Below are 26,161 nucleotides of genomic sequence, written 5' to 3' on the forward strand. Positions count from 1 at the left end.
GAATGGCATCACCGAGTCAATAGACATGAGTTTGAGCAAACTCCGGGAGATAGTGAAGGACAGACGAGCCTGGCATGCTACAGTCCATGGGGTCACAGAGAGTAGAACACGACTTAGCGACTGAACAACAACAGCAATAATGAAGTACACATACCAGGTGGCTTAAAATAGAAAAAACTTATTTTTCTTACAATTCTGGAGGCTAGAAGTCTGAAGTCAAAGTGTCAACAGGTTCATGCTCCCTCTGAAGGCTTGAGGGAAGAAGCCTTCCTTGCCTCTTCCAGCTTCCGGTGACTGTTGACAGCAGGTCACATCCCTTGGCTTGTAGGTACATCACTCTGATGTCGGCCTCTACACTTATGGGGCCATCTCCGCAGTCTCCCTCCTCTTCCAAGGATGACAGTCACTAGATTTAGGGCCCACCCTCAGCAACCATCTGAATTTGACTTTATGTACAGAGACTCTATATCCACATAAGGTCAAATTCACAGGTTGTGAGCAGACACGAGCTTCTGGGTGACGCTCTTCAACACCATCCGTGATTCTTCTCTTTCCCTCATGACATGCATCCAACCCATCATTAAGTCATATCTACCCTACCTTCAAAATATGTCTAGAATCTAAATGTTTCTCCCCATCATCGCATCATAGAGGGCACAGAACTTGAAGTTTAAATAGGAAAAAAAATCCTGTCTTCTCTAGGATTACTATAGAATTTGTGGGGAGCTATTTCAGCTCTAAATCTTTTGGTTTTTCTCAAGAAAGAATAGGTGGCTTTACAAAATGTAGGAACATTGGACTTCCCTGGTGGTCCAGTGATTAAGAATCCACCTGCCAATGCAGGGGACACACGTCCCAGGTCGGGGAAGATTCCACATGCTACAGAACAACTAAGCCCATAGGCCAAATCTACCTTGCCCATGTACTACAACTACAGAAGCCCGCACACCCTAGAGTCCATGCTCTGCAACAAGAGAAGCCATGGCAGTAAGCCTGCTCACTGCAACTGGAGAAGGAGCCCCTATTGCTGCAACTTGAGAAAGCCCACGCACAGCGATAAAGACCCAGCACAGCCCCCAAATTTAAATAAATAAGTAAAGTGTAGGAACATTGCATGATTTTAATAATGCCTTTCTTTCAAACATTTCACAATAAGTATTGGTGATTTATCTTGTGCCATTGAAATAAGACTGCATTAGTGTCATTTCTACTATAACAAATCACCATAAACTTAGTGACTTAAGACAACGCAAATTTATTATCTTACAACACTGGAAGTCAGAAGTCTGAAATCAGTTTCACAGAGCTAAAATCCAGGTGTTGGCAGAGTTTTGTTTCTTCTGAATGTTTTAAGGGAGAATTTGCTGTCTTGTCTTTCTCAGCTCCAAGAGGCTGCCCCTGTTACTTAGCTCATGGCTCTTGTCATTCTGACCTCTAACCTCCTTGTCACATCTTCCCTGAGTCTCCTGCCACCTCCCTTCCCTTTGTGATGATGCTGGGCCCTCCTGGATAGTCCAGGATGATCTCCCGTCTCAAAATAGTTAATCACTTCTGCAAAGTCCCTTTTGCCAAAAGAAGTAGCATACTCACAGAGCCTGGGAATTAAGATGCAGACGTCTTTGGAGGAGCCCTTGTCCTGCCTACTGCAAAGACCTCACTAATTCTCTTTTAACCTGTATCTCCACTAATTAGTATTCTGACAGCTGGAGGCTTGCAGTTCATTAATTAGATTATTAATGTTTGGGATTATCACAATCGCTAGTGTGTAGGAGCTAGAGTTGTTTATGGAACTTGCAAGGCAAAATCTCCAAAATGACTAATAAATAATGAAATTAAGCCCTTATTGAGATTAAAGGAGCAATTTGACCTCAAAGGAAAGTCGATTTAAATGTGCTTTCTGAGTTACCAGTAGCGCTAAATTAATTAGCTACATACTTCCGAGAATTTCCCCAATTTGTCCGGGTATTGAAGGACATAACATATAATAATGTCAATTGATACTGAACTTGGATGTTTTTTCTATTCTCTGAAGATTTAATTTCGAGTCACAGTTCCCTAGACAAACACTACCAGACGTGTCTGCCTTATTCTTCAAATCTCAAAAGTAATTGAATTTGGTAAAGAATGCATGCCATTAGCAGGTATTTCAACCAAGAAAAAAAAAAAAGAATCTGTTTTGTCCTTTTCCCTTGATTTCCAGAGCAGTCTCATCAGTTTTGAAACACAAATAGGAAACTAAAATTGTAGAACTTTTTTCATCCCCAGAAGGCATCTGTGCAAATCTAATGGCATTTTGAGAACATTTCATGAGGCAGTGAATGCCGAACCTGATGGGATCGGATCTAGTTTGAAGCTGTTCTTGCTGATCAGTCTCTAAAGCATTAGGCAGAAGAGTTCTAGCATGATTAGAGAAATGAGAGTCCTATTGCCTTTCTCTCTATACAGTACAAGGAGAATGAAAGCCAGCAAGCATGAAGGAAAGCACTTTGAAGTTGAAAAGTTTATGATCTATATCTCTCTTTGGGTTCCTGGCATGCTTTAGAAATGACCACAAAATGTTTGGGCTAAAACTTCACTTTTACTTCATTACCTCAAAGTAAACATTTAAATTGATTTTAATTTGCATTATTTCAGTTGTTCTGAGCTTCATAGAAATGAAAGTGATTGGTGGGGAAGAAGGAAAACCAAACCACAGCAATTGCTCTTTTTCCTATAGGAATTAGCTTTATGTGGGGGTCTGAAAAGCAAAGAAGCTGTATTTCCATTTCTTGTCTTTTATAATTCCTATGATGGATTGACAGACAAGCAAGAGGACGTATGAGTACTGCAGTCTTCAGATGGTTCCAAAAAGCCATTTAAAAAAAAATTGGAGTATAATTGCCTCACAATGTTGTGTTAGTTTCTGCTGTTATTCCCGCTACTGAGCGTGTATTCTGAAAACCACAATTCAAAGTGACACGTGTACCCCGCTGTTCATTGCAGCACTGTTTACAATAGCCGGGACACAGGAACGGCCTTAATGGCTAACCAAAGACGGACGGATAAAGAAGATGTGGTACATATATACAATGGAATATTTATTTAGCCATAAAAGAATGAAATTGAATCATTAGTAGAGATGTGGATGGACTTAGAGATCATCATACAGAGTAAAGTAAGTCAGAAAAAAAAATGAGTATAATATGAAATCTAGAAAAATGGTACAGAGAAACCTATTTTCAGGGCAGGAATAGAGACAAAAAACCACTTTCCAGTAGTGTCTTCACAGGATAAGGACTCCCTTCCATCAGCAGCATAGCTTAAGAGCAACTGTATTTTATTGGTCTAAGGTGCATATTTTTTTTCACATTTTAAGATCCTAGTATCATAATCTATTTTACATTGATGGCATTTTACAATTAATTGGCAGCAATTGTCTTCAGTAGTAACGCATGGGCTTGCTACCTTTGATGAAATATGGTATTTATTATAATGCTCCCTCAAATGGTTTTCTCAGCCACTAATATGCTCAGTTATTTCTGTCTTCAGCAAAATGATTTGTACAAACTTTACTTCCCAACTCATTACCGCCTTTAAAGAAGTTTTGGGATTTCTGTGTACCCAACAATAGTTTAGATGTTGGGAACTCAGGATTTAAAGATGGAAAAGCCTAAGTTTCCAGCTGTAGGTATTCTAAGTAACCAGAGGTGGTTCTCCCCTTGGTGCACATGACCGTCAGAGTGACACATGCTTCATGAATGAACGTGGAAAACTAAAAGCACTAGAGTAACCTCAGAAATGTCCTGTTATAGGAATACAGGCAACTTTTTCTTATACTTTACTATTTTCCTGGATTTTCTTTAATGTCACTTTCATTGTTGTTCGGTCGCTCAGTCATGTCCGACTCTTTGCAACCCCATGGACTGCAGCACACCAGGCTTCCCTGCCCTTCACCATCTCCTGGAAGTTGCTCAAACTCATATCCATTGAGTTGGTGATGCCATCTAATCATCTCATCCTCTGTTGCCCCCTTCTCCTCCTTCCCTCAGTCTTTTCCAGTGAATCAACTCTTTGCATCAGGTGGACAAAGTATTAGAGCTTCAGCTTCAGCTTCAGTCTCCCAGTGAATATTCAGGGTCAATTTCCTTCAGGAAACTGTTGTTGTTTAAATTGCAAATGCTATTTAATAAGATGGAGCCATCCTTGGGTCAAGATAATAATAGTAACATTCTTTTATTATATATTTATTATCTAATTGAATACCTTAAATATGTACAGTTTATGTTATATAATTTATACCTTGATAAAGCTTTATTTTTAAAAAAGGAATCATAGTCAAAAAGACAATTCTTATAATGGAAGTTTGACACAGTATAGTGAAAACATAAAGCAAATAAGTCCTTCTGAGATTCAGGAGTATTTCAAAGAACAGATACTCTTGAGCTTCTTTGTTCTGAGCCTTGAGGAGAGAATGAAGTTTCCAGGCAGAAAACAGAAGATGGCAGGACACGCGACCCAAGGATGAGGACAGGCTCTAAAGGCTCAAAGTGCTCCCACACAGCAGGCGTGACACGCCTTTCCGCCCTGGGTTATCAGAACTTGTACACACATCATCTCCTCTGCTAACTCACTGGGCTCCCAGGCGGGGAAGGCAGGGGCTTTGTACACTCACTTCTGTAACCCCTGAGGACCCAACAGAGAGCCTTGCAGGTCTGGTGAAATGCTCCCAGAGGAGGCTGAAATGACACTGCCCAGATGGGGCAAGCCACTCTCCAGGCAGCTACCCAGGGATGATGATCACAGAGAGAGAAAACACCTTTGAGACAGAAGCTATAGCTTTAAGAGTGTCTTGACTGTCTGACTTGGGCAGCAGGAGACACAAAAATGGAAAGGACTTCAGTGTCTGGAGCTTGTTTCCCTCTGAGCCCAGCCAGGCTCTGGCTCAGTGAGGGATAAAGGATCTGCATATTTTTGCCCTCCTCCCCTGCCTCCGCCCGCCAGTCTTGCAGCCGGCTGGGCAGGGCAGTACTGCTTCAAGAGGCAGCAACCATGGGCCCTGTCGTTGGCAGCAGAGAACTAATGATAATGCAGCCAGGGCCCTGTGGACCTAAACTTGGGAGGACCCTCATTACACCTTCCACCAGCAGACAAGTGATGCACTCTCCAGATGTCAGTAAGGATAATGGGACATCATCTGTACCCACAGAGTGGTCCAGTCTAGGCACACGGCTCCATTTGTGGTTAGTGCACCATCCAGAGGATGTCATCTGGAGATGTGAGATGACACATTAGGGGCAGAGTCTTTACTGTGTCTCTCCAAAAGTCTCTTTCTCTCCAGAGAGCAGACTTCGATGGTGATTTTTTTTTCAAATCAATGACTTTAACCATTTTCTGCCTCTTTTCACCTCCCCCATCCAAAACAGAAATCATCATCAATCATTAATGACACAGATGTGTTCATTAAATTTTGAAATTTACTGCTTATGAAACACATGGTCTTGCAGCGTGTAATTATCATTCAGGTTCTCTATAAGCTCATTTTCAGGTCTCAAGAGCCTGTGGTCAGTAGTCATCATCTGGGTTTTAGGATGTCTGCAGTGCATCAAGCCATAAAATTATCTATGTCCCAATAACATCAGCAAGCAATTTCACAAAAATTTGTACTGTTTTTTGTTTTTTCTTCCCCAAGAATGGTCATAATGTTGAAAACTATCTCAGTTACTATTCTTCCTCATCTGACAGTAAATACAAGACATCTCTAAAATGCCAAAATCTGCAGATGGCTCATGGGACTCAACTATGAGACTCAAAGTATTTTTCACATATAAGAGCTCACACTAATTCATGTTCAGATGTAAACTCTACATTCGTTAGAAGGAGTGAGAAACATCCCAGTCCATTTGGGGAAGTTAACTATGGATGTCCTCTTTGTAACAGCAACCATCCAAATTGGCCAAAATCATTTCTGAGGATTACATTTTAGCCCATCATCTCAGGAACCATATTTTACCTTTAATACACTGCTTCCAAAAGCTGAAACCTGGGTTGAGAGCTGAGCTTGTTAGTTTTCTTCAGATGAATAGCTCATTTCTACCAACATTAACATTAAAGGCATCTGTATGACTCAGTCTGCTTACTAGAGTGGAAATCCAAATTTCTTACCCAACCCCTACCCACCAATCTGAGTAAAGTTAAAATAATAAAAAAGAATAAATAAAATATTCACTGCTTTTTAAAATAATAAAAAAGCCATAAAATCGAAGTTGACTTCATTTCACTGGATGTTTGTCCCACACACTAAAATTGTAAATGAGTTTCACTGGACTTTATGGGTTTTTTACATTCCTACCATCTCAATGCATTGTTTTATAACTCTCTTTTATAATTCATATTAAATAGGAATTTTGCAAGGAAGGTACTCAGTCTCTCAGTCATGTCCAACTCTTTGCTACCCCATGAACTGTAGCCCACAGGCTCCTCTGTCCATGGGATTTCCCAAGCAAGAGTACTGGAGTGGGTTGCCATTTCCTCCCCCAGGGAATCTTCCCAACCCAGGGATTGAACTTGAGTCTCCTTCATTGGCAAGCAGATTCTTTACCACTGGGAAGCACTTTGCAAGGAAAGAGGATGTGAATTCCCAAAACAAAACTTAGCATTTCACTTTAGTGGAAATAAAATCAGGTTCAGTCACTATTTACCTGATCAGTAACTGAATTCAAATACTGCATAGTACTGGCTTTCTGCCATTCCAGGTGTGTGGAAAGCTATAATAATCTTCTGTCCACCAGTGTGAGAGTGACAGCAGTTGTTCAGTGGAACATCCCTGATGGGCTGGTTGCCAGCCTCATCTACAGAAAGGGGTGGTGAGGGTGAAGGGTTAGATTAAAAGTCATTAATACAATAGATCCCAAATATAAGAACTAGAACCATAAACTTCACAGAAGAAACATAGAGATTAATATTTCCAACCTTGGATTTAACAGTGTAGTCTCAGATATGACCCCGAAAGCATGAGCAACAAAAGAAAAAATAGACAAATTGGACTTCATCAAAATTAAAAACTTTTGTGTGTTAAAGGATGTTATCAATAAAGTGAAAAGACAACTGACAGACAAGAGGAAATATTTGCATATCACTTATCTAATAAGAGTCTGGTATCCAGAACATATGAAGTACTCTTTTAACTCAACAACAAAAAGGCAAACAACCCAATTATAAAATGGACAATATAATATAAAAAAGAATATGTATGTGTGTGTGTATATATATATATATATATATATATATATATATATATATATATATCTGAATCATTTTGCTGTGCACCAGAAACTAATACAATATTGTAAGTCAACTATACTTCAGTGAAAAAATAAAGATAACTTTGGTACTATTGAAAACAAGAAAATGGACAAAGTATTTGAATACACATTTCTCCGAAGAAGTATACAAACGACCAAAAAACATATGAAAAGATGTTCAACGTCATAGTCATTAGGGAAACACGAATCAGAACCACAATGGTAAACTACTACATACCCATTTAAATGCCTTTAATAAATTTTTTAATTAAAAGAAAATAGCAAGCTTTGGTGAGGATGTGGAGAAATTGAAACTCTCATATATTGCTGGTAGAAACTCAGAACGTTTCAGCCACTGTGGAAAAGTCTGGTGGTTGCTCAAAAAGTTTAATATAGAATTATCATATGACCCTGCACCTCTACTAGATGTATACTCAAAGGATTGAAAAAGAAGGACTCAACAAGTACATGTGCATATGTGTTTGCATATGTGCAGCAGCACTCACAATAGTCAAAAGGTGGGAGCACCCCACATGTCCATTAACAGATGAATGGATAAACAAATTGTGTGTGTGTACACATATGTAATAGAGTATTATTCAGCCATAAAAAGGAATGAAACATTGACATATGCTATGACATGGGTGAACCTCTGAAACATTATGCTAAATGAAAGAAGCCAGACAAAAAAGGTGACATATTGTATCACTCTGTTAATATGAAATACCCAGAACAGAAGAAGTCATAAAGACAGGATATAGACTAGGGCTACCAGGTACTGAGGAGAGGGGGAAATGGGTAAAGTGGTGAATGGGTAAGGAATTTGACTTTGGAATGATAGAAAGGTTTTGCAATTAGAGGTGGTGGTTTAGTACATGGTGACTGTATGAAATGCCACTGAACTGTTCAGTTTAAAGTGGTTAATTTTATGTTATAAGAATTTCACTATAGTGAACAAAACAAGAAGTCCACAATACAACATAGAAGTGATTGTGAGCTGTATACCAGAACTGCTTAAGGAACACATAAATGTTTCTCATTATGATAGCTGGTAGAGATTATGATCAGTGATTAGGTTCTGAACAACCAATAATATATCTCATTTTGAAAGTCAAAATAAAAAGATTACTTTTCTAGACCTCTTATAGTTTGGGTATTTATGCTTGGATCTATGATTTAATTAGAGTGATTTTAAGATTAATTCATATAAAGATCAGGGTTATCTTTTTCCATTAGATATCCAGTCATTCTGTTATTCCTCAAAAGCAGTGCTGTCCAACAGATATATAATATAAACACATATAATTTTTTATTTCATAGTAGCCACATTGAAACTGTAAGAATAAAGATGTAAAAATAATTTTATCATGTAATTTTTATAGCCTCATATAAACAAAATAGAATTGTTTCAATACATAATCAATATTAAAATGTTAGTGAAATGAAAAACAAAGTCTAATGAAAAAATAAGGAAATTAATTGATAATTCTTGTTTTATTTTAGGACTCTCAGCTTGCCTCCTCTGGACACAATAATCCAAGTAAGAAATGCTTCTCTCTGTAGCTTCATATCTGGGGGTGGGAGTGGGTGAAGAGTGGGCATGCATGCAATATACAGTAGGTTTAAAAGAACTTCATTAGGACAAAATCAGGTGGGGAATATGAGGGCTATTTGTTAAAGTGCTGCCCACATGGATAAGGTACATCGTGACCTTGAATGTTCTATCTTTATTCAAGGGAAATAGGGCCAAAATATGGACTTCCCTGGTGGCTCAGACTGTAAAAAAGCTGCCTGCAATACAAGAGACCCAAGTTCGATCCCTGGGTCAGGAAGATCCCTTGGAGAAGGGAATGGCAACCTACTCCATTATTCTTGCCTGCAGAATTCCATGAACAGAGGAGCCTGGTGGGCTATAGTCCATGGGGTTGTAAAGAGTTGGAAATGATTGAGCAACTAACACTTTTTACTTAGGGCCAAAATATAAAATGGTGAATTTCAAAGTAGTCCTAGGAGGAAGGAATACCATCCTTTCTTACAGTTGGCCTCTAGTGTATATGAGGGGAAAATATTTTTAAAGGCAACTAATGAGTTACCTAAATTAAAAGAAAATAGGTGGGCAAAGAGAACAATCAGAAGATCTCATGATAAATGTTCTTAGAATCCATGAAGAAACCATGCCCTCGTCTGGGGAGAAACAGACTAAAGTATCCTGGAAGGAATTTCGTTGTTGAACCCAGTGTCTAATAAAACACTGGGGCTTCATCATCAAACAGAGAATATCATTCTATGAAGTATTGTTTTAATTCTCTTCTTCAGCAGTGCTAATTGGTATTAATGTTTTCTTGAGCATTAAAAATGCATAAGCCACCCCATCCATGTTGTGTAATCACACCCACAAAGACTGGGCTTTGTTAGTCTCTTGACCAGCTAGTTGGCTAAAGAGCATTGCTTGCAAATTTCAAAGCTATGTTTAAACGTGAAAATCATTCTGAGCCAGTAAATGTGTCTGGGGCTCACCCACTGAGCATCTGTGAGGACAGGAAGATTATGGAGAAAAGACATCAGGACAGATGCATCAGGAAGCCCTAGACTTTTAATGCACAGCTAGAGGAAGGTCAGGGGAGGGGGATGATGGCGTAATGGTGCATAGGCAATCTCATTAATTATCCCACCCTCTGTTGGAATGTGCTGTGAGCACAAGCACCAGGGAAGAGGTGCAATTCCAAAGGACTTGAAATCTATAGAAATTAATAAATGTAATAGTAAGGAAAGGAATCAGAAGATGCATGGTTAAGTTCATGAAGTGTGCAGGCATCAGCATCATATGCCAAAGATGAGAGCATACAGAAGAATTGCCTTTGCTTTCCTCACCATTTCTTTCTATTTCAACTTAAACAGTTCAGGGTAAAGGGAGGAGATAATAGATATAATAGAATAAATGTACTTCCTCTCAGCTTGGAGTCTTTGACATAAAGAAGAACAAAGGAAATAGCTGTTCAGCCCCTTCTGTGTTCAGTCTCTTCTTTATGTTTGCTATTTCATTTAATCCTAACAATAGCTGTATGAAGTAGGCATTGCATCCCCATTCTGCACAGGATGAAAATGAGATGCTGCAGTTAATAACTAGACCATGGTCACATGGCTTAAAAAAAGTGACAGGATTTGAATTCAGGGATCTCTGTCCCAAAGACAATAGGCTTTCCTTCCCATAACCTTGACCGCAAAAAGGTTGCTTCCGTCCCTTCAGTGTGAGATTAAATTCCTGTCCAAGATTCTTGTTTGCATCTGGCCTATTTTTTTTGCACGGCATAACATTCACTTGCTGATCCTACGATTGAGATTATGTAAGCACACCTACCTTCTTTGGAATTGTGAGTGGCACCTGCATGATATGGCATAAACCACATTCTGGCAATTCATCATCTAAGGATATTTGTCATTGACTTTCTCTTTTCTAGGGGTAATGGTTTGGTTTTTTTTTTTCAAATAAAGCTTCCCCCATTTTAAAAAAAGATAATATTATTATTTAAACATCAGTGATGTGGTATGTATGTATATACAAGTGTGTGCATACACACACACACAAAATGGAATGCTATGCAGCAAAAAAAAAAAGAATGAAATAATACCATTTGCAGCAACATGGGTGAACCTAGAGATTATCATGCTAAGTGAAGTAAGTCAGACAGAGGAGAAATATCATGATATCACTTATGGGTAGAATATAAAATATGACACAAATGAACCTATTTACAGAAGAGAACCACACACAGTTTCAGAGATAGAAAACAAACTTATGGTTACCAAAGGGGAAAGTGGGGGAAACAAATAGAAGTTTGGGGTTAGCAGATACAATTATATAGATAAAATAGACAAACAACAAGATCCTCCTGGATAGCACAGGGAACTATATTCAAAATCCTGTAAGAAATCATAATGGAAAAAAATAAAAATCAGAGTGTCCTCTGTAGATTATAGCACACTGGAAACTTTACAGAGCTGGTCCTACCAGCATTTCCTGTGCTGTTTCTTGCATTTGGTTTGGAATAATTACAGTTTGGGGAATCGTGACTCCACTAAGTATGCAGAAAATAGGAAAACACTGAGTTTCAGAGAAACAAATGTATCTTGATGGACTGATCTTCCCCACTCTAGGTTGGTGCTTTATTATTTTTGAAATTAGAAAACTATGTTACATAGCTACTAAGAGAAAAGAGTGTATAAACAGAAAATTATTTTTTAATCTAAATCTTTTAAAAGAGAGCTGCTTTAGCAAGGCTGCTGATTACCAATTAATTTAATATTATAAAATGGCAGCTTATTAAGTATTGAGAAACTTAAACTTAAGAAACTTATTGAGAAACTTAAAATAGGTGATGCATGTTTATAGTTTCTTAAAGGTGTGAGAATGTCCCATTCATGTGTTAGACTGAGAATAAGCACTTCTTTCTCTCCCTTCTGAATCTGCATTGAAACAACCAAAAGCGATAGTAAAGGAAGGAAATCCATAATAGCCCTGAGAACAGGAAAGGATTTCATTAACAAACCAGAAATTCAGCTGAGTTTCTGGAAAATGGAGAGTGAATGGGACTGTGCTGTTAGCTAATCCTGGGCAGGGAAGGTGATGGCTCAGAAAAAGGAAAATAATGAAACAAACAGGAACAAGCCATAGTGATGGTGGGAATGTCCTTAGGCGCTCACTGCAGGAGAAGACTCAATTCCCTCTCAACCCCAACAGAAAAGAGGTGTGGACTGTAGACAGTGATGGGAACATGGCCGTTCTTCCACCCTTTACTCCTCCACTCCCATCTTGGCAGGTTTTCATAGGGAGCTTTCAGTCTGGTTTTCCTCCCCCAGAAACCAAAGTACAAAAAAAAAAAAAAGTAACATTCACCAAGAAAATGAACAGCTATCTAGAACTTCTACTTGGGAGCTGGTACCGAAGAGAGAGGGACTTCCCTGGTAGCTCAGCTAGTAGAGAATCTGCCTGCAATGCCGGAGACCTTGGTTCAATTCCTGGGTCAGGAAGATCCCCTGAAGAAGGGATTCTTGGGCTTCCCTGGTGGCTCAGACAATAAAGAATCTGCCTGCTCAAACAGTAAAATATCCGCCTGCAATGCAGGAGACCTGGGTTCAATCCCTGGGTGAGGAAGATCCCCTGGAGGAGGGCATGGCAAACTACCCCAGTATTCTTGCCTGGAGAAACCCATGGACAGAAGAGTCTGGTGGGCTACAGTCCATGGGGTCACGACTGAGCAATTACGCACACACAATACATGCATCTAAGAGAGAAGCAGAGTAGATTCTGAGATAATACCAAACCTTAAAAATAGACGTCTGTGGTTCCGTTTCAGTTCAGTTCAGTCGGTCAGTCGTGTCCGACTCTTTGCAATCCCATGGACTGCAACACACCAGGCTTCCTTGTCCATCACCAACTACTAGAGCTTGTTCAAACTCATGTCCGTCAAGTCGGTGATGCCGTCCAACCATCTCATCCTCTGTCATCTCCTTCTCCTCCTGCCTTCAATCTTTCCCAGCATCAGGGTCTTTTCCAGTGAGTCAGTTCTTCGCATCAGGTGGCCAAAGTATTGGAGTTTCAGCTTCAGCATCAGTTCTTCCAATGAATATTTGAGACTGATTTCCTTTAGGATAGACTGGTTTGATCTCCTTGCAGTCCAGGGGACTCTCAAGAGTCTTCAACATCTAAGGTTGGTGGAAGAAAAATCAGTTTTTCTCAAGAGGGAAATAAACCAAAATGCTGTACATCCAGAATAAACTACTTCCTATTTTTGCTGGGGGTTCAGAGGACAGTCAGGACTCCCAGCTTGTCTTGAGAGTTCTTCTCTCCTGAACTCTAATTAACATACTCTGTCCACTTAGAAAAAGCTGTAAATCAGCCCCTCGCTACAAAGGAGACATATGTTAGCAAAATGGATCAATATACTAATACAGAAAATCCACACCAGTACCTTTTTAACCAGTTTGAATTCACATTCAAAGAGGTGAATACATAACCATGAGCAACAAAGAAAAACACTGACCCAGAGGAAATCTACTTAACAAGAAACAGAAGAAAAAAAAGTTCAAATGTGACTGCAGTCTTTAGAAGCAATTGAAATTATTTGCATCAAATAAAAAGAACAGATTGGTATAAAAAAGAAGCAGTTATAGAACAAATGAGTACTTGAGAATCAAAGATAAAGTTGACAAAATTTTAAAATTTAATAGAAATGATGGATAATAGCTGAAGTCTAGAATATAAGGTTGATAACATTTTTTTCTGAATATAAAACAAAAGACAGATGAAAAATATGGAAGGAAATTAAGGTACATAAAGATTAGTCATTATGGAAAGATCAAATCTGACTATTTAGAATATACCACAAAAAGAAAACAAAGAAAATAGAGAAGAACAAATAATAATAGAATGAGAAACCCTAGGGAAATGAGAACTTATTATCAAAAATATTTACATACAATAAAACAAGAGACCTTAAACAAAAACAAAGAAAAACAACAGAAACCTCCCAGGACTTCAGATACTGAAATTACCAAGCCCACATAAAATAAGAATGTTTACGTTAATTTTCAAAAATGAGAAAATTGAAAATATGATAGCAAAAGTATTTGAAAGTATACTAATCAGAACCTCTAGAAATTAAAAAATAATAACAGAAATTAAAGTTTCTTTGGTTAGGTTTAACTGTAGTTTAGATATAGGTGAAGAAAAAGTAATGAATCGGGAAATTGAACTTAAGAAATTACCTAGCATGCAGTCGAGAAAGGAAGTTTAAAAACCTGGGATATAAAGCAAGCAGATCTAACATATATTTAACTAGAATTCCAGAAAAGATAAGGAAAGAGAGGGAATGCTAAAGGAGATGATGGCTGAGATTTTTCCACAATTGAAAGACTCTACCTCGCAGATTCAAGAAATCTAATGAATATTAAGCAGGATAAAGAAAAATAAGTCCACACTAGACACATAATAGTTAAACTGCAAACCTCATAAATAAAGAAAAATTCTTAAAATACCATTTAATAAGGAAGCAACAGTTAAACTTCCAGTTGACTTTTGACAGCAGCTGTGGGAACCAGGAGACAATGAAATTATAACTTCATTTTTCTGTATGTGGAAACTGACAAAGTTGATTCCCACATTTATTTGATATTACAAAGGGCCAAAAATACATAGCTCATACTCTTTTGAAGAAGAGCGAGGTTGAAGGCTTGTGTTACCAATATTATGAATGAATGAATATTTTAGCTAAGTAATAAGATGGTGATGGACAGGGAGGCCTAGCGTGCCACAGTCCATGGGGTTGCAAAGAGTAGGACATGACTTGGCGACTGAACAACAACAAAACTAAGTAATGAAGATAATAATAGGCAAACTGAGCAGTGAAACAGTATAGAGGAAACAGACCCACAGATATATGAAAATTAGATTCATGTCAGAGCTAACAATGTAGATCAATGGAGAAAGAATGGGCTTCTTAATAGATAGTACCAAAATAACTGGTAATCTACAGGGAGAAAAAGGACGTTAACTCCTACCTCACATCACATACAGAAACTATTCCAGGTATTTGTAAAAGACCTAAATGTGGCAAGTAAAATTATACACTTTCAAAAGTCTATAGAGAACATCTTTCTGATGTATTTCTTAAGTAAAACACCAAAAAAAAAGTGTCAAAGAAAGGAAAAGAGCAGGTTTTTATTGATCCTTTTGAACTGTGGTGTTGGAGAAGACTCTTGAGAGTCCCTTGGACTGCAAGGAGATCCAACCAGCCCATCCTAAAGGATGTCCCAAATATTCAATGGAAGGACTGATGCTGAAGCTGAAACTCCAATACTTTGGCAACCTGATGTGAAGAACTGACTCATTAGAAAAGACCCTGATGCTGGGAAAGATTGAAGGCAGGAGGAGAAGGGGATGACAGAGGATGAGATGGCTGAATGGCATCACCAACTCGATCGACATGAGTTTGAGTAAGCTCCAGGAGTTGGTGATGGACAGGGAGGCCTGGTGTGCTGCAGTCCGTGGGGTGGCAAAGAGTCGAACACAACTGAGTGATTGAACTGAACTAAATTAAGGGGATGCTGCGCAGCAGTGAGGATGAATTAACCAAAGCTAGGTGCATCATGTTGGCTGAATCTAAAAATCATACTATTGAATGACAGAAGTAAGTTCCAGAAGAATGCATACAATACAATTCCATTCATGTGAAATTTAAAATCAGGAAAAACTAAAGACTATTTTGTTTATAAGTAAATACAGGACAGCCAAAACCATCAAGAAAAGTTGGAAGATTAACACAAGACTCCATTACTTGCTAACTGGAACCCAATAAGATGCAGGCCTAGGAGGATTCTGGGTTATTTCTTGTCGATGTCCCATTTCTGAGCTTGCAAGGTGTTTTCACAATTAACTCAATTTACTTTTTAAAAACTGTGTGTGTATGTGTGTGTGTGTGTGTGTGTGTGTGTGTGTGTGTTTATGTGTGTGTGTGTGTGTGTGTGTGTTCAGTAACTAAGTCATGTCTGACTCTTTGCAACTCTGTGGACTGTAGCCCACCAGGCTCCTCTGTCCATGGGATTTCCAGTCAAGAATACTGGAGTGGGTTGCCATGCCCTCCTCCAGGGGATCTTCCTGACCCAAGGATCGGTCTCTTGTGTCTCCTGCATTGGCAGGTTTGTTCTTTACCACTAGCACCACCTGGGAAGCCTATATATATATATATATATATATATATGTAGACACACACACAGAATTTTACACACATTACATGCATGCTCTATTGAACTTCTTTTTAGGAAAAGCATAGCCTTTGTCTGAGACTGATTAATCTATGCCACAGTGAGATATAAGAATGAGAATCCATTTGACGTAAATGCTGGGAACCCTTGCCTTCATTCAAGCTTAGTGGCAGTCCCTCTGCACAGGTCCAGTCTTTCTACTGTTTCTTAGAGACTAATATTTATATTGTTACAATATTGTAAATTCCATTATTCATATATAAATTTTCTCATTGGCCTATAGGCACTTCCCAAAATTAAATTATTATTAATGAGATGACTCAATAATTACTGAACAGAGTATAAATATTTTAAAACTCGGCTATGCAGGAAGAAAGGTATAGCTGTGCAGAGTAGGATGTGATGGAGGGAGGGGAGAGCAGGAGGGAAGAATAAATGATGGGGGCTTCTTCACTTCACATAGTATAAAAGAAAAGGTACTGTTAGAAGTTGATTAATCAAAAAATAGAAGATTAAATTTATTTAAAGTTAAAATGCCCACTAGACATTAAAAGGGCTTCCCTGGTAGCTCAGATGGTAAAGCAATGCAGGAGACCTGGGTTTGATCTCTGGGATGGGAAGATCCCCTGGAGGAGGTCACGGCAATCCACTCCAGTATTCTTGCCTGGAGAATCCCCACGGACAGAGGACCCTGGCGGGCTACAGTCCATGGGGTCACAAAAAGTCGGACATGACTGAGTGACTAAGCACAGCACAGACATTAAAAATAGTTAAAGAACTAGCAACAATTGTAAGAAGAAGGGAGGTGGTCATATAAGTATATTAAATACCTTCTCTCATTTTTCATATGTAGTCTCTGAAGTGGATTCACCTAAAAATAAGTGTATTATTTAGCATAATGGTTGTTACCATGAGCACAGATTACTTTTATTATAAAGAAATGTTGTAGTATAGCATAAGTTTCCTTCCAAGCAGAATGCAGCCCAGGTCTATTTTGATTTCCTTTTCATAGCACAACTTATGTAGAGTGCAGTACTCCAGCAATGCAGTCATTTTCAGTTAAATTAGATATTATCTATCTTTCCAGACAGAGTAAGCCCTTGGTACATTTATCGGATTAAACATCTAGCTACTGTAACTTTTTAAGTGGCCTAGTGGAGCCTTGAAACTTTCATCCCGTCAAATTCTGTATCCATCTCAGTGGATCGTGCACGTGCCTCACCCTTCTCTTTCCCACTATAGCGTGGGATTCTGCAGGAATGGAAGGTCATCAGACAGCAGACATATACTGAGTGTGTAATATGTGCTTGGTCCTGTGGAAGGCTCAGGGAGACACATACAGAGCGTCAAGCTGAAAGAACACATGTGAGATTAACATGGACACATTGCTCTATTTAAAATGGATAACCAGCAAGAGCCTACTGTATAGCACAGGGAACTCTATACTCAACATTATGTAACAACCTAAACAGGAAAAGAATCTAAAAGAATGCTGTTGTTTGCTCACTAAGTCGTGTTCGACTCTTTGCCATGCCATGGACTGCAGCACGCCAGGCTTCCCTGTCCTTCACTGTCTCCCGGAGTTTGCTCAAACTCATGTCTGTTGAGTTGGTGATACCATCCAACCATCTCATCCTCTGTCGCTCACTTCTCTTCCTGCGCTCAATCTTTCCCAGCATCCGGGTCTTTTCCAATGAGTCGGCTCTTCGTATCAGGTGGCCAGAGTTTCAGCTTCAGATTCATATATCTGTATAATTGAATCACTTTGCTATACACCTGAAACTAACACAACGTTGTTAATCAACTATACTCCAACATAAAATAAAAAGTTAAAAAGAAAAAACACAAATAATATAGATATGCATGTACATATCTATTTACATGTGTGAGTATAAATATATATACACATATGTGTGTGTGTATATATAATTTTTCTTTCTATGCCTCATTTTTTCTCCCTTCCTATCTGTAATTATATTTCCTCATCAAGATGACCATGGTGCACCTGAGTCCATCTCTTATGCCCAGTGTCTTCAAAAGATCGATTCAGGTCCCTTCCAAAGGACAGCAATGTGGAATCCATTGTGAAATCAGCTGAAATAGTCAGAACAACCCCCCTAAAATTTCCAGATATTGGGGGATAATTTTGTGTTTCATTCTTCTGAGGAACAGACATAGTTTTAATTCCTGACCCTATCCTGAGCTTACTTTTCCCCCAGAAAGGTTAATTCATGAACAGCTGAGAGCATTCACTCTCAGACTGTTCACAAATGCCTCGTTTGGCCCTGTTGCATCCTTCCTATTTGCCAGAAACTGTTCTGTTTTCCCCGTTGCCACAACATAAGTGCTACTAAGAACAGAGATAATCAGCTGCAGCTTTGTGGCAGTGCTGATCCCGCCCCCGATCCCTGCAGCCCCCAGATCCCAGGTGCAGTAAGGCCTCTGTCCCCCAGCTCGAGGGTTATCTGACAGCATTGTTGATCAAGGTAAAACATATTTATTCAAGCATCCAAATAATGTCTTCATATAGTGTATTGATTTTTTTTTTTTTTTGACGTAAGTTGTTCAGAAATGTTCACTGTTGCCTGCTGTTTACGTTCCTGATGATGATGAGATGTGGGATGATTTCTGGTGGCTACAGACCAGGAAACATAACCAGTTTCTCCAAATGAAAGGGAGAAAAGTCACTGTGTTTAAGAAAAATTAAACCTCTGTCTAGTTGTCTCTTTCATGTTGAGTTTTAAACCAGCTTTTTCACTCTCTTCTTTTATCCTCATCCAGAGGCTCTTTAGTTCCTCTTCACTTTCTGTCATTAAACTGGTATCATCTGCATATCTGAGGTTGTTGATGTTTCACCCAGCAATCTTGATAAGGACAGAGGAGTCTAGCGGGCTACATTCTATGGGGGTCACAGAGTTGGACACAACTGAACAACAGCTAGTTGTCTTTACCTGTGTTAGGTAATGCAGCTATTGTAACTCTGTATTTGGGGATTCTGGCAGGAATTGTGGTTACTTATTGGAAAGTAATTCTGGAAACTACTAAATTAAGTTATTTTCTAGTATGAAAGTAGTTGACAAGGTCTTGCCTGTCTCTAAATGAGTTCACAACAGATCTGGCCTGGAAGACAAAATATGATACGGAAATATGAGCTTCAAAGTTTATAATTTGCTGTCTCTACTCTTACTTCACTGTGATTTCCTATGTTTTGGGGCTCTGTCTGATCAGTGTTTGCTGTTGAGGCAGTTAAAATAGGTGTTGTGCCAGTCAGAATGGCTGCTATCCAAAAGTCTACAAGCAATAAATGCTGGAGAGGGTGTGGAGAAAAGGGAACCCTCTTACACTGTTGGTGGGAATGCAAACTAGTACAGCCACTATGGAGAACAGTGTGGAGATTCCTTAAAAAACTGGGAATAGAACTGCCATATGACCCAGCAATCCCACTGCTGGGCATATACACCGAGGAAACCAGAATTGAAAGAGACGCGTGTACCCCAATGTTCATCGCAGCACTGTTTACAATAGCCAGGACATGGAAGCAACCTAGATGTCCATCAGCAGACGAATGGATAAGGAAGCTGTGGTACATATACACAATGGAATATTACTCAGCCATTAAAAAAAATACATTTGAATTGGTTCTACTGAGATGGATGAAACTGGAGCCCATTATACAGAGTGAAGTAAGCCAGAAAGAAAAACAACAATACAGTATACTAATGCATATATATGGAATTTGAAAGATGGTAACGATAACCCTATATGCGAGACAGAAAAAGAGACACAGATGCATAGAACAATTTTATGGACTCTGAGGGAGAAGGTGAGGGTGGGACGTTCTGGGAGAATAGCATTGAAACATGTATATTATCATATGTGAAACAGAACACCATTCCATGTTCGATGCATGAGACAAGGGCTCAGGGCCGGGGCAATGGGATGACCCAGAGGGATGGGATGGGGAGGGAGGTGGGTGGGGGGTCCAGGAAGGGGAACACATGTGAACCCATGGCTGATTCATGTCAATGTATGGCAAAAACTATTACAATATTGTAAAGTAATTAGCCCCCAACTAAAATAAATAAATTTATATAAAAAAAAAAATAGGTGTTGTGACTTTTTTACAAGGTGGCTGCCCTTCATGGATGCTCCAGCACTGTGTGGACACTCATTAGCACAGTGTCACATCTGAGATAGATACGTGGACCATATATAATGGTCTTCTCTAACAACTGTTTCATTTCCTGTAAGGAAAAAAGAAGTTCACTTTTGAGTTCAGCTTGGACAGTATCTTTGGAATGTGTTCATCATGTGATTTAGGAGGTCATTCTTGAGCCTAGGTGTCAAAAAGGGGCTTGGTACAGGGCATAAACCTGAGGCCCTTAATGATAGACTGAGGGATTCTACGAGGTCTCCAGGCCTGACTTGAAATAGCAAAATAAAGCAAGTTGCCACCTTCAGTCCCATCTCTTGCAACTCATAATTCTCTCCAGGGTTTGTTAAACTATTAGCAGTTCGTAGCCAGCATAACCCGGAGAAGGCAATGGCACCCCACTCCAGTACTCTTGCCTGGAAAATCCCATGGACAGAGGAGCCTGGTAGGCTGCAGTCCATGGGGTCACTAAGAGTCGGACACGACTGAGCAACTTCACTTTCCCTTTTCACTTTCATGCATTGGAGAAGGAAATGGCCACCCACTCCAGTGTTCTTGCTTGGAGAATCCGAGGGACAAGGGAGCCTGGTGGGCTGCCGTCTATGGGGTCACACAGAGTCGGACGCGACTGAAGCAACTTAGCAGCAGCAGCAGCAGCAGCAGCCAGCATAACCACAGCTAACTCACAGCAGCAGGCATGACCCTTCTGTTTCCTCTGTTGTTGTTGTTAGTTAGTTGCTCAGTTGTGTCCAACTCTTTGTGACCCCATGGACTATATATAGCCCACCAGGTTCCTCTGTCCATGAAATTTACCAGGCAAGAATACTGGATTGGGTTGCCATTTTCTGCTCCAGGGGACTTTCTTAACCTCGGTATCAAATCCATGTCTCCTGCTTGGCAGGTGGATTCTTTACCACTGAGCCACCTGAGAAGCCCTACTTCTATCTCCTAGCCTCAAGGAAATAAAAAGAAGCACCTTGTAATATGAGGATGTATAGTTTCAAACCATCAATGGCTGAGGATCTAAGAATTATATCTACTGTGAGAGGAATTTGCCCTTTAAAACTCCAAAAAATGAACCCATTCAATCCTTGACCACACATGGCAGAAACATTGCTTAACTAGCCTCTCAGATGGTCAGGAAGGATTTCTGATTTGCATCTTATTCTGTGTTAACAGGGTGACCCCAGAATCTGCTGCCAGGGGTCTCTGTGGACTGTCATTCTTGGGGATCTTGTAAGCTGGGGTGCAGCCTCAGTGTTGTATACAATCCTCTTGTCCAAGCTCTGATGCTGCCCACCTGGTTTAGCTTGTGTTAGGGCTAAACACAAGCTAAACACCACCATTCCACGTGGCTCTGGTGGTAAAGAACCCACCTGCCTATGCAGGAGACGTAAGAGACTCAGGTTTAATCCCTGGTTTAGGAAGATCCCCCAGAGGAGGGCATGGAAACCCACTCCAGTGTTCTTGCCTGGAGAATCCCATGGACAGAGGAACCTGGCGGGCTACAGTCCATAGGGTCACAAAGAGTCGGACACAACTGCAGTGACTGAGCACACATATGGCAGAAAGGATCAAAGTGCCTCGCATCCAGAATGCTAATGGGGTTTATTTCCTTAAATATTCCGTAAAATGAAGGGGAAGAAAACAGGTTCCATCTGTAAGATATTCATCTTTTGGCAGGGTCTCCACTCTGAGCCTCTGGTTGTTTGCAAACAGCTCCTTCGTACCTATTCATAGATCCGTGCCAGGGCAATTGTATTACAGAGAAGAAACTATTTTGCAAATCCAGTTCTTAGACAATAAAAAGATGTTTTAAAAGCCTCATGCTGCACATTTTGAATGATTGTTAATAGGAGTGTGGAAATATATTGAACTCTCTTAAATCTTAAAGGCTGTTAACACTCATATGTTGGTATTTTTTTTTTCTGCTTCCTGTTTTAAGAGAAAGGTGATGCTGAGCCAGAGAGTCCAGACAATGGCACATCGAACACATCGTAAGTCTCTTTCCTGTTTCTATCCTGAGTTCTTTAATACACTTATAATACAAAATAGCGCAAATATCTTGTTATAATAATAATAATAATGGAAGGAAGTCTGTGGTTCTCTTTCTCATGATAATGCCTGCTTAAATGCTTTTGGATGCAGTTGCATTTTGAGGTCTTTCTAATGCTTTAGCCCAGTAAGAGTAATCTTGAAAACACAAGGCTCCTCTTTATAATGTACAGATGTAATGAGATTTGATGGTGTTATGGGTTGGAGGAGGGGAAGACAGCTTTTGGAACTTGCTCAGCAACTTCTATCACTGTCATAAATAATTGGAGAACATTTCTCACATACTGGGAGATCGTCTGTCCTACACACCTGGGAAGTACCAGTGTCATTTTAAAGCCTGCCTTTTGCAACCTCACCTCTGAATTATGTCAAATATACAATTATAGACATCTGTGGACCATGAAGGGTTTATTCATGTTTCTGAGTTAACAAACACAGTTGTAAAAAGATAAGAAAGGGCTCTTTTTAAACACATTCTTCATTCCACATTTCATCTTTCTCCTTTCAATACTCAAGCAATCAAAAAAATGTTTTGATGATTGATTTGATGCCAAATTTATGTGCTAAAGTTTACATAACTCACGAGCTAACAAATTATTTTGGCTGAATGGGAATTAGTAACAGGTTTTTTCTTAAAAATCATTATTTTTATCATTTCTGAGGAGTTAAATGTGATTTCTTATTATAAGACAGTTTTGTGAGTAAATCTATATTTGGACCAGTGCTCTTCTAAGTAAGCATTTAAAGTGCTCTCTAGCCATTAGAAATGACAGCTTGTGATATAACATTATTGAGTGTATTTGTCCAAGATGTGTTTCTCAGTCTAGGAAGAATCTTTGGCTTTCATAAGATGACTATTTATTTCATAAAGATTGTGATTATTTGCTGGTCTTTCTTAAAATATTATCCTAAAAGTTATAAATGGTTCTATTATCATGATTTCTAATGATATAATGAATGTGACTGGTTTTAAATTGTTAAAATATTACTAATTTTTAAATTTTTTACTATATAAAATAGGAAAAGGGTTTTAATGCCATCTGGAGGCATTCTAGAGAACTGAAAAGGGTAGAGTCATTTTAAAAAAATGTTCTTTTGAGCAGCATTTGAGACTAGATAAGAATTTATGCAACTAAAATGTAAACTATTTGAGAGTAAGTTATATTTTTATAATTAATTTTATAAAAGTGTTAATTATTATAGAAGCAACCATTTTTCAACAAAATCATTTTAAAAGCAGACAAAGATACATACATAATATGTTGGAAAGTGGCTAGCATCCTACATTTAATTTTTTCAAATTTAAAATCATATGCAATGGGAATTCCCTGGCTGTCCAGTGGTTAAAACTCCATACTTTCACTGCCCAGGGCCCAGGTTCAGCTCCTGGTTGGGCAACTGAGATCCCACAAATCTCACAGAACAACCAAAAAAGAAAAATCACATTCAATAGACTCAAATTTTATTAATACAGTTTGATGTGCCACTAAAGTTCTCCTTCCTTATATATTTCTGAAAAGTCTTAGTTTCTATAACTCATTACCTTAACAAAATCAATATGTTGTCTGAGAAATTACTTTTAAACCCTCCAGAAATTTGTGAATAGTGAAAGCTTGAAGCATCACCCCACATTCCTGAACAAAGCAGTTCGTTATTCATCTGCTCACATCCTGCCTCTTGAACTAGAAATAGCAGAAATAAAGTCTGAGGTTGGATCTCTATTAAAAGTGGAGACTTCTAAGCTTGATCCTCTCAAAGAGCCCTCTAGCTCTTTCTGTTCTGTTATGATTAGGCAAGAGGAATAGCTTATTATGAATAAAGAGCAGGAACTCAGGCTGCCTTAGACTTGGGTAGAAATTTACAGTCTCTATGTGGTACCCTATCTGAGCTTTATCTATGTAGACAGATAAGTAGGGCAGGGATAGTATCCTTATTTTTTATATAAGGAATCTAAGGATCAGAAAAGTCAATCAATTTAAGTGATAAAACTAGGACACAAATCTTAGGATATTTTGCTTTTTGACCATTTACCATGATGAGGGGGTGAGTGGATCTTAGGAGACAAAGTCATAGGTCAAACCAAGTAGAAAAATGGGGATCTATTTATTTGTTAAATGGTAAGCATATTAGTTTGCTAGAGCTTCTGTAACAATATAGCACAGACTGGGTCCCGTAAACAAGAGAAATTTATTATCTGAGTTCTGGAAGCTAGAAACCCAATATTAATTACCATTAGGGTTTGTTTCTACTATGAAGGAAGGATCTTATTCTAGGTCTTGTTCATTGTTCTGTAGATAAACATCTCCCTGTGTTTCTTCACATCATCTTCCTCCTATGCACGTCTCTGTGTCCATATTTCCCCTTTTTATAAAAATACTAGTTGTGTTGGATTTGGCCCACCCTAATGTTTTCATTTTAACATTATTACCCTGGTGAAGACCCTCTCTCCACATAAAATCACATTCTGGAGTACTGGAAGTTAGGACTTCAACATGTGGATTTTCAGAGGATACTCAACATTAAGGGTCAGGACAATCATAATGATTCAGAAGCCAGGTCAGCAGAATCAGAGTGTACAGATGCCAGAAGATGGAACAAGCTGAGAGGACCTGATGTGTATCTGCTAAGTCACTTTAGTTGTGTCCAACCCTGTGTGACCCCCACCAGGCTCCTCTGTTCATGGGATTTTCCAGGCAAGAATACTAGAGTGAGTTGCCATGCCTTCCTCCAGGGGATCTTCCCCACCCAGGGATTGAACCTGGGGCTTCTGCATTACAGGGAGATTCTTTACCATCTGAGCCACCAGGGAAGCCCGAGATCACCTGAGCAAACAGACCAAAATTACGAACTCCATAATTATGAATTATGGGAACTGGAGGGGTGAAGCAGAGCAAAGAAAACTGTCAATAACATAGTAACATACACACAGGCACTGGGAAAGATACCTCTTCCACACTGGTGGTTTGGTGGGAAAATGCCAACTTCCAAAATGCCTCTACATCCCTTTGTCTGTGTAGTTCCATGAACTGTGAGTTATTCAAAGGCATTTTATGGATTTAAATTGTAGTATAAAATTGAGTCTCCATACAGCTCATTTTCCAAGGAAGCATCTTTCCTCACTGGCCTCTTTTAAAAGTGAGGTGGTTTAGTTGTGAAGTCTTGTCTGACTCTTGTAACCCCATGGACTGTACCCTGCCAGGCTCCTCTGTCCGTGGAATTCTCCAGGCAAGAGTGTTGGAGTGGGTTGCCATTTCTTTCTCCACGGGATCTTCCTGACCCAGGAATCGAACCCAGGTCTCCTGCACTGCAGGCAGATTTTCTACCAACTAAGTTGGAGATTAGCATTATTTGTGATGGCCAAGACATGGAAGCAACCTAAGTGTTCATTGATAGATGAATGGATAAAGAAAATGTGGTATATGTACACAATGGATTATTATTCAGCTTTAAACAGAGGGATATCTTACTACTTGTGACAACACAGATGGACCTTGAGGGCATCGTGCTAAGTGAAATAAGTCCAACAGAAAGGCGAATACCATATGACCTCACTTGTATGTAGAATCTTTAAAAAAAAAAGAGAGAGAGAGAGAGTACTAATAGATACCAAGAACAGATTAGTAACCTCCAGAGGCTGGGGGTGAGGAGTGGACAAAATGGGTGAAGGTGGTCAAAACGTACAAACTTCTAGTTATAAAATAAAAAAGTTCTGGGAATGTAATGTAAATCATGGTGACTATAGTTAATAATCCTGTATTAAATATATGCAAGTTGCTAAGAGTAAATCTTAAAAGTTCTCATCACACACACAAAAAAGTGTAACTATGTGTGGTAATAGATGTCAACTAGACTTATTGTGGTGATCATTTTGCAGTATATACTTGTATGGAATCATTACTGAAACAGTAGTAAA

At 39.1% G+C, this 26,161-nt stretch overlaps 1 protein-coding gene across 2 annotated transcripts in view; it reads left to right on the top strand.

Moving 5' to 3' along the window:
* AFF3 (ALF transcription elongation factor 3) overlaps window positions 1-26,161 on the top strand; it is a 555,281-nt gene that overhangs the window by 350,112 nt on the left and 179,008 nt on the right. For both annotated transcript variants that reach the window (XM_081484340.1, XM_081484341.1), the window contains exons 8-9: window positions 8,784-8,820; window positions 22,139-22,190. In XM_081484340.1, coding sequence (XP_081340466.1) covers window positions 8,784-8,820; window positions 22,139-22,190 — 89 coding nt within the window. The remainder of the gene's footprint in view (window positions 1-8,783; window positions 8,821-22,138; window positions 22,191-26,161) is intronic.

Source organism: Giraffa tippelskirchi, chromosome 4, assembly GCF_054371585.1.
Source record: "Giraffa tippelskirchi isolate mGirTip1 chromosome 4, T2T-mGirTip1v1.2.pri, whole genome shotgun sequence".
NCBI classification, from domain to species: Eukaryota; Metazoa; Chordata; class Mammalia; order Artiodactyla; family Giraffidae; genus Giraffa; species Giraffa tippelskirchi.